Raw genomic sequence first — 17103 nt, 5'->3', positions numbered from 1 at the left:
ACAACGCATCCAGCTTGGAGCTAAGAGCAACGTGCTGAGGGCAAAGAGGTCTCCCAAGAAAAGGTGTCCAGAGATGGAACTGTTACATTACAACCTTGTAAACTGTGACGTTCAGAAGACCAGAGTGTGGACCAGAAGCAGAAGCAAGAGTGGCTGATACACTGAGGACCCACCAGACATAATCTGAGGAAAAATAGAGCTGCACCTAAAGGGAAATTCATGAGGGCTGCACAAAGGGAGAGAACTTCTGGTAACCAGGAGCTATGAGTTTACCATTTGACATGTGATCCCTACACATATATCTCACTTCCGTTTTACTCCACATTGGAGCTCATTCTCCCTAGAGAACTTATGAGATCAAGGGCAGAAAATGCCTTAGTTTGGGTGGATTATTTCTGTAACAACTGCTTTTGCCATACCTACTTACTAAATACCCTTTCCTAAACGTAATTAAGTCTGATAATCCCATCAATGATCAATAGTACTGGAAACTGCAGCTCTCCAAGGTTACCCCTACAATCCTGAAAGGAGTTGGCCACCTTCTGGGGGACCCAGCTAGACAATGCTCTTGGGAGATGGCAAAATGGCCTCAGAAAAGGCTGTTATATGTGTAAAGTGCTTTGTAAAATTTACAACTTTACATAAATGTCAAGTGTTGTTATAAATATTATGACCTGCAAGGTTCTGCTGTAGCTTAATTTTTTAAATATTAGGCTGAAATTGGCAGAAATTCTTTGCACATTCATAAGGATTTACTATTGAAAAGATTTCAAATATGAATTCTCTGATGTCGAGTAAGTTGTGTGCTCTGGCAGAATGCCTTCCCACATTCATTGCATTTATAAGGTTTCTCTCCGGTATGAATTCTCTGATGTACAGTAAGATATGAGCTACAGCGGAAGGCCTTCCCACATTCCTTACATTCGTAAGGCTTCTCTCCAGTATGAATTTTCTGATGCAGAGTGAGATGTGAGCTACTTCGAAAGGCCTTCCCACATTCAGGACAACCATAAGGTTTCTCTCCACTGTGAATTCTCTGATGTAGAGTAAGGTGTGCACTATGACGGAAGGCCTTCCCGCATTCATTACATTTATAAGGTTTCTCTCCACTATGAATTCTCTGATGTACAGACAGTTGTGAGCTTTGACAGAAGGCCTTCCCACATTCATTACATTCATAGGGTTTCTCTCCAGTGTGAATTCTCAGGTGCTGAGTAAGTTGTATACTATTTCGAAAGGCCTTCTTGCACTCATTACATTCATAAGGTTTTTCTCCAGTGTGAATCTTCTGATGTTCAGTAAGTCCAGTTCTTTGGCAGAAGGTCTTCCCACAGTCATTACATTCATAAGGTTTCTCTCCAGTATGAATTTTTTGATGTTGAGAAAGTTGTATACTCTGGCAGAAGGCCTTCCCACATTCATTACATTCATAAGGTTTCTCCCCAGTATGAGTTCTTTGATGTACAGTAAGTTCTATGCTCTGTCTAAAGGCCTTCCCACAGTCCTTACATTCATAAGGTTTTTCTCCAGTATGAATTTTCTGATGGACAGTAAACTGAGTATGTGTGCGGAAGGCCTTCCCACATTCATTACATTCATAAGGTTTCTCACCAGTATGAATCTTCTGATGCACAGTAAGGTCTGTGCTACAATGGAAGGCCTTCCCACATTCCTTGCATTCATATGGTTTCTCTCCAGTATGAATTCTCTGATGTACTGTAAGGTAGGAGCTATAACGGAAGGCCTTGCCACATTCAATACACTCATATGGTTTCTCACCACTATGAATTCTGTGATGTAGGGTAAGTTGTTCCCTCTGACGAAAGGCCTTTCCACATTCATTACATTTATAAGGTTTCTCTCCAGTGTGAATTCTCTGATGCACTGTAAGGTATGAGCTACAGCGGAAGGCCTTCCCACATTCCTTACATTCATAAGGTTTCTCTCCAGTATGAACCTTCTGATGTACAGTAAGTTGTGAACTACTTCGGAAGGTCTTTCCACATTCATTACACTCATAAGGTTTCTCTCCACTATGAATTCTGTGATGTAGTGTAAGCTGTTCACTTTGCCGAAAGGCCTTCCCACATTCACTACATTTGTAAGGTTTCTCCCCAGTATGAATTCTCTGATGTACTGAAAGTTGTGAGCTCTGGCAGAAGGCCTTCCCACATTCATTACATTCATAAGGTTTCTCTCCACTATGAATTCTTTGATGTAGATTGAGTTGTGAGCTCTGGCTAAAAGCTTTTCCACATTCATTGCATTTATAAGGTTTCTCTCCAGTGTGAATTCTCTGATGTACAGTAAATTGTGTTCGCTTACGGAAGGTCTTCCCACATTCACTACATTCATAAGGTTTCTTTCCAATGTGAATTTTCTGATGAAGAATTAGGTCTGTGCTACACTGGAAGACCTTCCCACATTCCTTACATTTATAAGATTTCTCTCTGGTATGAATGCTCTGATGTTCTGTAAGGTAGGAACTGTAACGGAAGGCTTTGCCACATTCGGTACACTCATATGATTTCTTGCCACTATGAATTCTGTGATGTGGATTTAGTTGTGAGCTCTGGCTAAAAGCCTCTCCACATTCATTGCATTTATAAGATTTCTCTGTGGTATGAATTCTCTGATGTACAGTAAATTGTGTTTGCTTGTGGAAGGCCTTTCCATGTTCATTATATTCATAAAGTTTCTCTCTGGTACGAATTTTCTGATGTTGAGGAAATCTTGTATCCTGGGGGAAGGCTTGGCCATGTTCATTACATTCACAAAGTTTCTCTCCAGGGTGAATCATGCGATGCTCACTAAATCCTGTTCCCTGATTAAAGACCTTTCCACATTCCTTATATTTACAAGGTTTTGTTCCAGTAGGGAGTGTTTGAGGCTGAGTAAGTTGTTTGCTCTCAAAAACGACCTTCCCACATTTATTACATTTTGGAGGTGTCTCTTCAGCTTGAATTCTGTGATGGGAAGAAATGGATGAACTATGGTTAAAGCCTCTCCCACGTTCACTACATTCATTAGGTTTCTTGTCAGTATTTATGATATTAAATAAGGTCTAAATTATAATTTAAGAATTTCTCACATTAATTTTACTTAGAAAAACACCCACTTAAAGCAGATGATTATCTTTCTCTGGGTCTGAACAGACTTTAAAGATCCTTAGCAGGATATCCCATCTGTGGATTCTCTACTAAGGAAAAAGAATCTGTCCTAGACTAAAACTTCTGTCACACTCTTTACTTCCACTGCTCACTGCACCAGAAGTTTTGCTTAGGTGATTTTCACTTGCCTAGAATGTCTTTCTTTACTGTTCTCTATCTGCTGCCTCTCCAAACTGGTACCACTTTCTGAATCTTCTTCCAATCTGGAAACCCAGGGCCAATCCCTGGACAGTTTTTTCTTAGATGATCCTTCTATAGGAATGACAAACTTCAGAGCTGATTCTTTGGTTTCAGGCAGTATCTCAAATTCTGAAATCAAAACAAAACAAACAATAACTCTCTTCTTCCTGCCAAGAGAAAGGAAAGTACAGTTCGTTGCTGAGTTCAAGAAAGAGCAAGGACTGTATGGAGAGGAGTAAGGTGTAAAAAGAGTGGAAAGGGTAAGGGGTGGGTTAGGAAGGCTTTAAAAGCCAGAGAATCTTGTATTTGGTTCTGAGATAACGGGAGCACTTTGTCTTCAGGTGATTTTCTTTAAGCGTAAATCTAATCATGACTCTCCTTGCTCAGTAAATTCCAGTTGGCTCCCCTATTAGCTCCAGGATTAAATATAAATTCCTTTGTTTGACATCTAAAGCCCTTCACAGCTTGACCTCTCCCTACCTTTCCAGGTTTACTACATGTTACTCCCCTTTATGGATAGTACAGTCCAGCCAAATGGACCTTGTTCAACTTCCTCATTCATTCATGATAATTCATCTCCCACCTCCATGCCGTTGCATCGGCTATCTCCCACATGCCTGGGATGCATTCTTTCATCACTTCCATCTGGCACAGTTCTTCATGCCTACTTTCTACATGAAGCCTTTCTTGATTCCACCTCTCCCCACTTCCAGTTATTAGTGCCTTTTCCCCAAAATGCACCTACCTATATGTCTACATTGTCATTCCCAACTAGAGCATAAGCTCTCTGAAAGGAGGGGCTGTTCACTAATGTCTTAGTATTCCCAGGACTTAACACAGGCTGGCACAGAGTAGGCACCCGACAAATGCTTGTTGATTGATGGAATAAAACAGAGAAGGTATGTTGTAGACCAGTTCTGAAGGGCTTTAAATACCACGCTTATGATCACAGAGATAATATGGAGCCATGGGAATGTGAAAAGGAGAATGACACAGTGAGGCCTGTGCTTTGAGAATAACAAATGGGAGGCTGTGTTGATGACAGTCTGTAGAAAAGAGAGCGCTGTGGAAAGAAGACGAATGGGAGGCTACCATTTCAGGCAAAGGGCAATGGCACTGGAATTGTACATGAAGAGATGTCAAACACAGGGGAGCTGATGAGGCGAGTGACAACGGAGTGTGAAGCAAAGCGGGCCCAGGTCAGACCCCCGCAGTTAGCAGTGAGTGAGAAGGAACAATCAGACAGGTAGGAGAAGCAGATGGGAGCAGAGTCATGGACATGAGAGAGGGTAGCCAGTGGATGCTGATGAGAGGTCATGAAGGACCAGACCCAGGTAACCTCTCCTCTTGTCTAAGAATCCTCCAGTCTTTGCCAGGATCAGCTCAAGGCTTTTAGCCGTTAATGTCCTCTCCCCCCAAATCAGGCTGTAATTACTTATCTGTGCATGTTTCTCTCCCAGTAGAGTATTCCTTGTGGGTAGGGAATTTTTCATTGTTGTCTCTGTATCCCCAGTACCTAGCATAGTACCTGGCCCATAGAAAGAGGAATTAAGAAGCTTCTTTAGGAGGGTAAAAGAAGAGAGTGTAAAGGCTGGCTTGAAGCTTAACATAAAAAAAACTCTAAGAGCCTGGCAACTAGTCCCGTCACATCCTGGCAAACAGAGGGAGAAGAAATGGAAGCAGTGTCAGAGTTGAAATCCTTGGGTTCAAAGATCACTGCAGATAGTGACTGCGGCCATAAAATTAAGACACTTCCTCCTTGGAAAGGAAACTATGGCAAATCTGGACACACACTAAAAGGCAGAGACCTCCCCTTGCTGATAAAGGTCAGTAAAGGTAAAACTATGGTTTTTCTCATAGCAATGTATGGCTATGAGAGCTGGACCATAAGGAAAGCTGAGCACCACAGAATCAACATTTTTGAATTGTGGTGCTAGAGAAGACTTTATGAGAGTCCCTTGGACAGCAAGGAGATCAAATCATTCAATACCTAAAGAAATTAATTCAGGCTATTCACCGGAAGTTCAGACACCAAAACTGAAGCTTAAATACTTCAGCCACATAATGAGAAAATAGGACTTATCAGAAAAGACCCTGATGTTGGGAAAGACTGAATGGATGGATAGTGTCATGTAAGCAACGGACACGAGCATGGACAGACTTCAGGAGATGGTGAAAGACAGAAAGGCCTGGAGTGCTAAGGTGCGTGGGGTCACAGAGAGGCAGACACTGCTGAATGACTGAATAAGAACAATGTAGAAAGTATTTCATAAATCCATTCTGAATGTCATTGGACATCAGTTCAATGAAGTAGACAGGTGGCACAGCAGAGGGAGCGCCGGACTTGCCATCGGAGAGACCCGAGCTCAAATCCGGGCTCAGACACTCATGGACTCTGGGACCCTCAGCCAATCATGGAACCTCTCTCTGCTTCAGTCTCCTTATCTGTAAGATGGGATGGTGCTGGCACCAGCTCAGAGGATCATCAAAGGGCTCAAACAAGGTGCCACACGTGAAGGGCTCTGCAAATCTTAACATACTGTAAAAATGCTACCGATCCTTATCCATGGGCAAATGGGCTTTTTGAATCGGTATAAGGCTCTAGCTTTAATTTCTAGATTTAATTTCAACATAGGATTCAGCCCAATGTTCTAGCATGTCAAGACTTTTAGGTCCTCACTCTGCAATCCTATGTCTCAGCTACCTTTCCCCACTTTCTGTCACCTGAAAATCTGACCAACTACCATCCTTGCTTCACCATCCCAGCCCAAGGCTGCTGAGCACAGATCCCTGGGAAACTCCAATGGAGAAGCTTTGTCCATGCTGACACCAAGCCTTCAGTGGAGTCTGGCTTTTCCACTGCTCCCACATCCATCCAATTCTACTGACATGTCTAGGGCACATCTCCATCTCTGCCACAAGGGCATTCAGCACACTGCTAAGTGTTTTGTTAGGAAGGAGGAAAACCATCTCTACAACCTTCCCCTGACTGACCCATAGAGGAACCGTGTCCAAAGAGCAAATATGTCTTGCCTGGCATGGCGCATCCTTGATGAAGCCTTCTGGCTCTGGCACTGCCACTTCCTTTTGGTGACTTCTTTCAGCCTTTCTGTAAAGTGGTTTGGAACTGTGCCCAAGAGGCTATGAAACTGTGCATTCCTGCGGTTGGAAATGCCAGTGGATGATCATTGGACCCACGGCAGCTGACAAGATCACCCGTGAAATCACAGATCCAGACTTCCTCCCCTCCCCAACATACATACATGTAGGTTTCTAGAGAGATATAATGGATTTATTGATAGTTATTTGATGAATGAATAAAGCCATCTTCATCTTCATCCAATGGAACTTTCTCTTGGTGATTTTGACAGCTCCCATGGCTCCAATGCTCCAATGATCACTTGCTGGACATCCTTTGGGTAATTTTGCAGCAGATGGAACTCAGCATATCTTAAACAGAACTCATTCTATTTCTTCCCAGATCCATCACTGTTCCAGTCTTCCCAAGGTCTATGCTTCTCACCCAGGTTTGTCACATCAGGAACATCCTTCACCCTGTCTCTGGTGCACACAATGACTCACCTGCACAGCTGCTCTTTGGGATATCTCCTCCGGCCATCCAAGGCGCATCTCCTTGCTCTAGCTGGCCAATCACATCTGGTTTGGAAACTGCAAGTCCTGCTCAGGGGAAGTGGGAAAAAGTTCAATACTAGTCTCTTCTCTGTTTGGAACAAAGACAGATGAGAGGCCCAGTGCCCAAGCCCACCATGCTGTGTTCACAGGCAGTATGGGGAGCGGGTCACTGAGAGAACAGGAGCCCAGAAAGAACAGAAGGTCATGAGGTCCTAATCCACCCACTCCCTAAGAGGATGGGAAGCTTCCCCCGCATAGATGAAAGTACTGGGATGTCAAGGCAGAGCCTTGGGCCAGAGGAAATTGAGAATGGAGCAGGCATGATCAAAGGGACACCACCACACCGCCTGCCCGCAATCATACCAAGCAAAGACCAAGGTGAGACGTCCAACAGATAACTGGACCCCTGAGAGCTGATGAGATCACCCAGAGAGAAGGCAAAGAAAACCCACTTGGGAACAGCAACGTAAGTACCTTGTTTCCTGGCCTCAACAAGAGTATCGATCCCTGGTTAATTTGCTAAACACGCAAAAAATTCACAGCATTCACAGCTAGGCACAGTGCCTGGCACAGAGTAAGTACTTAAAATGTTTGTCGGCTGACTGACTGGGCAGAATCCAGGGCCCCGGGGAGCCTCCTCACCCAGGCACACCAGGTTCCGGTAGTTCTCCAGCATCACCTCCCGATAGAGCTCCTTCTGAAAAGGGGCCAGCTGCCCCCACTCCTCCGGGGTGAAGTCCACGGCCACGTCCCAGAAGGTCACAGCGCCCTGAAACACCAAAGACACCCATGCTCGCCCAAGGGTTATCCAGCTCTGGGACAAGCCGAGTGTGCAGGACCTGTAGGGAGTAGATCTCGCACCATTCTGAGGCAGCTGGGTCAGGAAGACCTGAGTTCTAATCCTGCTTCAGATAAACACTGGGTAAGTCGCTTAATCTCTTTAAGCCCTAGCCCCTCATGTGTAAAATGGTGACAATAATACCACCTACCTTTTCTGGTGTTGTAAAGCACTTACTTAGCACAATGCTTGGCACACAGTAGGTGCTTAAACAATGCTTTCCCTTCCTGCCCCCCCAGTCATGTTTCTGATGAGAAACTAAGAAAGGCACAGACTCCTCAGAGGTCCACTCTGAGCACCTACTCCCCTTCAGAGGTGGAGGCTTTTCCTGACAAGACTAGAGAGGCCCCCTCGACACCTCCAGCAGAGCTGGACTGACCATCTCAAATTCAACACTTCCCAAACAGAAGTGGGTCCCAGCGCCTCCTCCCTCCCTGCTGGCTCTCCCTGCTGGCCCGCTGCACAGCCCTCAGAGGCGTCCTCAGCTCGGGCCACTTGTCAAGTCCACGGCCATCTCCTCCTCTCTCCTCAAACAGACCCCTGATACCTCCCGCCTGGACCGCCACAGCTCACTCACTCTTTAAAAAGCCGTTTCCCCTAAGCTCATTCTCACAACCAAAGTCAAAGGCAAATCCATCTACATTCTCTACTTCCCCTGCCTGCCCCTCTCAGCCTCTGCAGTCAGCCTTGCCTCTGTCCGCCTTCCTGATCTTCTGAATCTCTGCTTTTCCTCAGCCTCCTCTAGGCCTGTTTCAACAATCCGGCTAGCATCTTCTGTGGGGGGTGTGAGATCCACCAACAAGTCCAACCACAAGAATGCTACCAGCATGCTGCAAAAGCACAGGTTCTTTTGATCTGCTTAACTAAGGAAAGCAACATTAAGGGGTTGACAAGCTTACTTTAATTCAGGATACAAACATCATTCACTTAGTTCAGGGGAAAAAGACCAGCACACTGAACTTCAGAGCAAAATACAAAGTACAAACATCGACAGACAAGACCTTGTCTCATTCAAATCCCAATACATAGTTGCCAGAGTTTAACAAAGTCCCAGCATCTGGGTTTACAAGCTGGAGGGCTCTTAGGTACAGTTGCCCAGGAGTCTCCAAACGCCACCAAGAGTGAGAGCCCTCCGCAAATGGCTCTGTCTTCTCTTCTTAAAGCATTTCAGACATCATCAAATGTCATCTGAATGACCAGAACTTAGGCTCCTATGATTGGCTCTGGAGTTAGCACCTCCCCTTAGTTAGCCCCACCTTGGGCCCCACCTTAGTTGCCAATCCACACCCACATAGGTTTTACACCTAATAGGGGTTTGGGCCTGAGGCTTAGCACCTAGTAAGACTCAATGAAATACACTGAATTACTGAAAGGAAACAAAAGCCTAACTCTCCAAGGGCACTTGGTTGAACTAAGTGCTAAGAGCCCATTTTGCTTACCAACACAAGGCCTCGCCCACTCACTGTGCACTGCACCTGGCTGTCCTGGGGGATGGGGGTGGGGAGCTTCTCTCCCCTCTCTGTACTGTCCTGCTTGGTGACCTCCTCAGTTCCCATGGGCTTCCTTTCCCCTCTGCAGATGACTCACCGTTGATCTCCTACCCTTAAGTGGCTCTCTCCTGAGCTCCACTAACTGCCCACTGGACCCCTTCACCTGGGTGTCAGAGGTGGCATGAAGGGGTGGGTCATAGATGCTGAGGAGGTTGTTGAACTGCAAAGCCTGGGAGTCTGTAAGGACTTCACTGTGTACAAAGACATGGGAGGAGAGGCTGTGAGCCAGGTACCAAATTCCCAAAGAAGAGAGCCTGAATAACCTTGGGGTTGGTAGATGACTGACCAGGATCTGGAGAGGGACAGAGATGGGCAGGGTGAGGCTCCAAGAAGGAAAGCCTGTTGTGCCAAGGGGCCCAGAGAGGCTTGGAAGTGGCCAGGCCCATCCAGAACCATGTCCTCTCCTCCTTCCACTCCAGTGTGCACTGGTATAAGAGAAGGCAACTGTCCTGGAAAGGCCTCCATGGGCTGGGTCTGTGCCAGGGGGAGGCAGTCTTCTGCAAATCAGAGTCCCAGAGCTGGGAAAGGGTCCAGTCAATCCCACCAGCCTACAGGAGGCACAATCCACTTTGAAACAGCTTTAAGTGCGGGGACATTTTCCAGCTTAAAGTGGCTTTTTTTTTTGTAAATTCCACCCATTCTCTGCTCTAGGGGAAAGACTGAGGTCACTCACAAAGAGCTTCCCCTTCTCATGGTGCGTTACTCAAACGTTTCCTGCTGCCATCTCCTCTTCCACCTCCATCCCCCAAACACCAGCTTTATGGGATCACTAGCAGTCACCTTCGATGCCCCCATGTCTAAACATGAGAAGAAAGCCTTCTACAATAGGGCTCCAACTGATCCTCCCTCCCTTGCTGCAATTGGGGTTCCCCTGCTCTGACCCTGCCCCTCAGGGCTCTGTCCACACCCTGCCCTTCATGTCTTTTTCCTCAGGACTCTGGCTAGTGTGAGCTCCTCTCCTCTGGTTCTGCTTCGAATGAATAACAAAAGTCTTTATTTTCCTAATCTAAGCACTGTGCTAAGCTCTAGAACAGCTCTAGAACTGGAAACAGTCAAAGATTGCAGAGCCGGAGGAGACTGTCTAGCTCTTTCCCACAACTATCCCAACTTCCCAATCCAGGAAGAGAGCCAGTCTGAGGAATGAGTAGGAAGTCTCAGGAAAAACCACAGTGGGTCACTATTGCGAATCTGACCGCCAGGCAAGGACCAGGGCAAGAGCTAAGAGAAAATGGTGGCCTTTAGCACCACCCCATGATCCCAGACTGAGCTTGAGGCTTCAGGCCACTGTCCCTCTGGGTCTGCAGAGGCTTCCAGCCAGCTGACAGAGACTGCCAACAGCAGTGTATCAGAGATCCAACCAGGGGCAAGCCTGCAGATTTATGGCCCAGAATCAAACTGGTAGCAGGAGCTCAAGAAGCTCAAAACGGGAGGGCAGTGATCTGTCTTTGCCCTGCATCAACAGTTCCTCAGTCCCCACCCTGATGCAGCCCTGTGACCCTCGAGGTACCCAGCACTCAGTGCCTGGAGAAGAGGAAAGGACCCCAGAGAAACAGACTATGGCAGTGCAAGGCCCTAAGGTTCCTTCCAGAAGTGCTAGAGTCTGGCACTGACACAAAGTCCCAATGCAGGAAGTGAGGCTGGCACAATAAGTAGTTATGGACAAAAGGGCCCCCAGGCTGCAGAACTTTGCTTCCCTAGTGCCCAGCATAGCCTGGCTTGGGGCAGGTGCTTAATAAATATGTGTTGTCCCACCTGCCTTAAACCGGACAAACAGAAGTTAGATCTGATGAGCAGGACAACAGTGGCTCATGAAGAGGGAGAAGGACGTGGTGGCTGGACTAGTCTCTGCCAAGCCATCCTCTGATAGTCAAGGCCAGCTGGGCCTTGGTGTAGACACCTAGATAATTGTGAGAGCTGAACAGCCTTACCTGATGTTATGCTTCTGAAAAGGAAGTCCTAGTGGACCCAGAGAACTGGCCCCCTGGAGTAAGAGGAACATCTCTGCCCAGACGGAAAATGGAAGGATTTGGGAATGGTCACTAAGCAGAAGGAGGAGGTGGGGAAGGAAGGGAGGAGTGCCCCTCCAGGTCACCACTTGGGCAAGAGGAAGCAGGGCTGTAAACAAGCATGGATCTGGGCCTACTATGTGCCAGGCTTTGGACAAATAATACCTCATCTAAGAGCCAAGCATTGGAGCAGCCAGCGACAGCATCGAGCAGGTTTACTCTTCATGCTGGGATGAAAGGCCAACCTGCTGTCCACCAAAAATGTTTGCTTCTGAAACAGACACATCTTTCCAAAGGTTGAATTTAGAGCCATCCAATCTTTCTGTACTTTGTCATCAGGACCAGTAAAGCAGGCAAGTTTGGGCCATGGTTCACTCTCTAATATCTGATCTATGATTGCACTGGTGTCTGAAAATAAGCATTTGGAAAGTAAACATTTACTAATGCAAACATTCTTTTAAAGAATCAGATCTGACAGATCTCTAGCAATTACTGGATGGGGAAAGCAAGGAGCATGTATATTTCTTGGCACTGTAAGAAAAATTTACAAAAAGGCACCACGATTTAAGACATGAAAACCTCAAAAACCTTCCTGGCTTCCTTCCAGTCCCACCTGAAATCTCCCCCTTTCAAGAAGGCTTTCCAGTTCCTCTTAATTCTACTGCCTTCCCTCTGTTAATTACTCCCTAGTTATCCTGTCTACAGGTCATTTGTACATATTTGTTTGCTTTAGATTGTGAGCTCTTGAGGGCAGGAGTTGTATTTTGCCTCCCTTTGTGTTCCCAGAGCTTAGCACAGTGCCTGGCACATAGTAGGTAATTAATATATGTTTATAGACTGTTGACTGAGACAAAAGATAACAAACACATCTCTGACTGACCACAGTATCGTAATAATTACACTCAATAAAAGGACCATTGAAGAAAGGATTAAAACAAATTGTAGGTTAAATAACATAACCCTAAGAAATTGGTGGGTCCAAGAACAAATCACAGAAATAAAAGATTCTGACCCCCAAAAATGATAACAATGAGACAACATAGCAAAATTTGGGGATTGCAGTCCAGACTGTACCTAGAGGAAAACTGAGATCTCTAACCACTTTCATCAACAAAAGAGAGAAAGAACGGATGATCTGGTCAGTAAATTCTGAAAACCTAAAAACGAACCAATTTAAAAGTTCCAAATAAATACCAAAATAAAAGTTCTGAAAAGCAAAGCAGAGATTAATGAAACTGAAAGCAATAAAAACTCTGCTGAATTAAGGACACATTGATAAATAAAACTGCAGAAAAATCTTTGTAACAAGTGTCCTTGATAAAAATCTCATTTGCAAGATACAAGGAACTAATTCAAAACGATAAGACTAAGTAATTCCCCAATTGATAAATGATCAGAGTAAATGAACAGGGAGTTTGCAAGGAAGAAATCTAAGGAGTCAACTGCAATATAAAAAACCCCACTCCAAATCACTGATAATTAGAGAAATGGAAATGAAAGGCACTCTGAGATTTCACCCCCCAATTATCAGGTTGACAAAAATAACAAGAAAGAAAAATGACCATTGTTGGAGAGGCCCCTTGATGTGGGGTTAGGGAAGTTGTGGACTGATAGAACCATCCCAGAAATCAATGTGGAAAACTATCGCTAGACTCAGCCTGCCCTCTGACCCGGGAATACCCCTAGACCAAGAGATCAAAGAAAGAAAGGCCCCAAGTGTTCAAAAATGTTTGGAGCAGCTCTGTTTGTGGTGGAAGAGAACAGGAAATGAGGGGATGGCCATCAATCTGGGCCGAAGAAATCACGGTGTTTGAAGAGGATGGAATACTCTTGAGCTGGAAGAAATGAAGGGGATGGTTTCGGAGAAATCTGGGAAGACTTGTATGAACTGATGCAGAGCTGGAGCAGAAGCAGGAGAACAATTTGTGCAGTAACCACATTACAAAGAGAAGCGACCGGGAAGGCCTCCAGGCCTTGGTTCACTGCAGGGACCAACTCCAGGTCCAGAGGAGCAGTGAAGCAGCATGCTGCCCCTCTCCTGACATGAAGTCATGGCCTGAGACTGAGAGAGAGATTTCCTGGTAATGGCTACTGAGGAAAATTGCTTTGCTTGACTCTGCCCACTTGTTCCGAGGTTTTACAAAAGAGGTGTGAAACTCCAGGCCCACCAGGCACAAAACTCCTCAGTGCTACCAAACCTGATTAAACTATATCTGAGAAATGTTTATTAAAATAAGTAAAACTACAATACAACATAAAAAACTGTTCATTTGTGGTTTTCAAAGTCAACAGGGTTCTCCCCTGTTTGAGTCAGGCACCACCAGTTTACAAGAAACGCTTGGTTGTTGGGAAAAGAATTTTTGATGAAATCGATGATTTTACGATAGGTATAAGAAAGAAACATGTCTATCCTGTGAGGCCACAGAGGTCACTTGGGAAAAAAAGATTGTGCTCACCTGGTGGGGTCTTGTCAGGAGCAGCCCAGCCATCTCTTCTTCCTCCTCCTCCTCCTCCTTCTCTTCTTCCAGTGACTGGAGAGGGCAGAGCTCTCTGGAGACCGATCTGGATAGGAAAAGGAACGTCAGGGGAGCGGATGTGGTTCTGGCCTGCCCCGACCACAGGCCCAAGCTGCACATCCTGCAGCAGCATCCCACCGAGGGAGCACAAGCACCGGCTGTTCCCACGGTGAAATTCAAGGTACAAGTAACTGGCTAAACCCCTGGGAGGAGGTCCCCAAAAGTCAACGCAAGGAAGCAAGTTCTGGCCTCCAGGAGGTTCCGTCCACTGGCCCCTAGAGAGGTCTAGAGGAGGACTCTGGAGAGTCCTAACACCAGGGCAGAAAGGGGTGGCTGAGAGGAAGAGGGCACCAAAGGCCCAAACATGAAGGCAGGGGAACGGACAGAAGGCAGGAACCTAGAACCAAGCTTGAAAGTGAGCACAGAACCAGACCAAGGAACTTCTGGCTGCGAACAGCTGAAGCAGAGCATCCATTCTGAGTGTGAACTCAGCCTCAGACACTTCCTAGCTCAGTGACCCTGGGCAGGTCGGGGCTGCCTGCCTCAGTTTCCTCGTCTGTAAAAAGAGGGTAATGCCACCTGATTCTCAGGCTGTTGTGAGGGTGGAATGACATAAAAATTATAAAGCGTTTAGCTCAGTGCCCACACCCAGCCAGTGCTGCGTAAAGCTAGATATTATTCCTGTCTTAAACTCCATGCGCCCAAAGCTGACCCTGTCCACCTTCCCTGTCACTGCGGAGGGTACCCCCATCCTCCCGGCCCCCAGGCTCACAGCGAGGGGTCACCCTCCCCAGAGCCCATATGGGGCCAGGGCCATCTTCACGGACCGCCCTCACCCTGGGTTGGACCCTCATCACCGCCCCCTGGACAGGGGCGGTATCTGCGGTGCGGGGGTCTGCCAGCCTCGGTGTCCCGCTCCAGAGCCCAGGGTCATCCTCCTTCCCCCGCAGCTCCAGTGGCTCCCTCGGCCTCCAGGAGCAAACACAAGGCTCGGCTTGGCCTTCCAAGCCCGTCCTGACCCGCCCCTCCCCCCACCTCATCTTTGCGTGTATGGCCTTCGTTCTCGGAGGTCTGGGCCATCGGGCACCACCACATACCGATCCATCCTCGTTCCAGGGCTCTCTGGACTCCCCGGCCTGGAACGCTCTCCTTGCTTCATTCCGACCCCGACCCCCAGCTGAACCCCCCCTTCCAGCGGTGGCCAGGGCCTTACCTCAGTCCAGGCTGGCTTTGTACATGTCTGTGGGCATCTTGTCCCCCCCCATTGGACTGGGAAGCCACAGAGGGCAGGGACTGGGTCTCCATCTTCCTTTGTATGCCCAGGGTTAGCTCAGTGCCCTAGGTATACAGCAAGCGCTTAAGCAATGCTCGCTGCCTGACAAGACAGCAGGTATAGGGAGGGAAGAGGCCAGCACCTCCCCGCCCCAGAAAGCCCTAACCGCGCGCAATGCCGTCGCTTTCTGGGCTGAAGCCTATGGAGCTTATGGTCCACTTACACCCACAGATCTTTGTCAGACAACTTATGGCCCGGCACCAACCTACAGTTACAGAGAAAAAGAGGGTGGGGGAGGGAGGGAATGGAGAGGCAGCGGCGCCGCTGATTGGCTCTACGGCCTCGCCGCCGCCCCCGGGCTGACCAATGGACACGTGCTCACTCACCTGGCCCCAGCTCCAGCAGCAACCCAGACTGGGGAGGCCGCGGGAAAGGGCTGGGCAGGAGCGGAAGTGACGTAAAGGGGAATCCCGAGCAGGAGCTGGGGTGGGGGGGTGGGGAGACGCTCCCACAAAGCCACCTGGGAAACGTAGTCCAAGGATGGCGAGGATTGTGCGCATGCTCAGAGTTGAGTCAGCTTCAGGCCGGACAGTGCACACGGCTCCGCCCGAGGCCCCGCCCTGTCCCCCGAAGGCCCCGCCCCGTCCTTGCAGGCCCCGCCCTGCCCCCCACCCCCACCCCGCTCCCTCGGAGAAGCCCGCTCAGTTCCCCTCTCCCCTCCCACCACCACTGCCCTTCCTTCTTCTCCGCATGTTCTCTGCGACCCTCCCCTTTCCCCCTCCATCTGCAGTCCGCAGCCTGACCGCGGGGTCGGGAGCAGCGTCTGGGGATTCGGGGCCAGCTTGGTGGTGGCTGGACAGAGGCACCCAAAGTCAGGAAGACACGATTCCCTGAGTTCAAATGCGACCCCAGATGCTTCCGTGCTGTGACCCTGGGCAAGTCACCTAACCCTCTCTGCCTCAGTTTCCTTATCTGTAAAAGGAAATGGAGAAAGTTCTGCCAACCAGTCCAGTATCTCTGCCAAGAAAACCCCAAATGGGGTCACAGAAGACCGGACTGAACGGCCACAACATGAGGACCCGCCTGCTACCTTGTCCTATGCCATAGGACAGGACTGTAAGGAAAGGATTTGTCCTGTGAAGTTCCACTTCAGGCAAAGGGCCGCCCTTGAGGACCTAGAGGGCTCCACACCCAAGAACACGATCTAGGACAAGGGCCAGGTGCTGTCCTGCCCGGCTGCCCAAGGACCGCAGGGGCTGGAGTCTGGCTCCCTTACATTAATGGTTCATGTGCTCACACTGGCGTCTGCAGGGGCTGGAACCTGCCCTGCCAAAAACAGTAGAGAGGATGCAGATGGGGGCAGTGGGGGGTGGGGGGGGGGGGAGCTTCACAAGCCAGTTTTACAAGGACCCTTCCGAAAAAGACCTGGAGGTTGGAGTGTGTCGACCTGGAAGTTTGACTAAAAGAGGCTAGGTGATAGAGACTTATGTTATTTATTCCCTTAAAGCTAGCAGATACAGGATCAGGGAGCCAGAAGGAAACTTCCGAGTGACTGATAAGAGAATAAGAAGAGTCAAATACACTTTAGAACAAGCCCAACTCAAACTTATGGTCTCCATAGATTTTTATCCATATCATGAGAAAGGCAGTTTCTTAGTCAAATAAGCCGTAAATGTGGTGAGACAAGACAATTTGAGAAAGTGTCAATTGGAAATGACATCCCAGCATGTCTGTGTTTCCCCTGTATATGCACATGTCCTTAGGATACAAAAAGAAGTTCCACTATTCTGGTGGCAGACATCCTGTCACCAACAGGAAGAATACTCCTCTTCAGCCTTATCTGGTCTTTGAAGTTGCTGACACAGGAAAGAGCATGTTTAGAGCAAAGCAAAAGAATGTCTGGTTGATTAGTTCAAGCTTTGGTCTTTATTGGGGTT

General features: G+C 47.8%; 1 protein-coding gene across 1 annotated transcript; it reads right to left on the bottom strand.

Annotated features, from left to right (window-relative positions):
- Positions 1 to 733: 733 nt before the first annotated feature.
- Positions 734 to 15342, bottom strand: LOC118845768 (zinc finger protein 420-like). Its single transcript, XM_036753793.1, has 6 exons — positions 15107 to 15342; positions 13834 to 13939; positions 7626 to 7752; positions 6933 to 7028; positions 3299 to 3479; positions 734 to 2966 (listed from the first exon to the last, which is right to left on the bottom strand). The coding sequence occupies exons 1-6, from the start codon at positions 15196 to 15198 to the stop codon at positions 770 to 772; spliced, it is 2799 nt and encodes a 932-aa protein (XP_036609688.1). The 5' UTR covers positions 15199 to 15342; the 3' UTR covers positions 734 to 769.
- Positions 15343 to 17103: the final 1761 nt, after the last annotated feature.

The sequence above is a fragment of the Trichosurus vulpecula genome, chromosome 1 (assembly GCF_011100635.1).
Source record: "Trichosurus vulpecula isolate mTriVul1 chromosome 1, mTriVul1.pri, whole genome shotgun sequence".
Taxonomy (NCBI): domain Eukaryota; kingdom Metazoa; phylum Chordata; class Mammalia; order Diprotodontia; family Phalangeridae; genus Trichosurus; species Trichosurus vulpecula.
The sequence above is the reverse complement of the archived record's forward strand: the minus strand, read 5'-3'. Positions and strand labels throughout refer to the sequence as shown.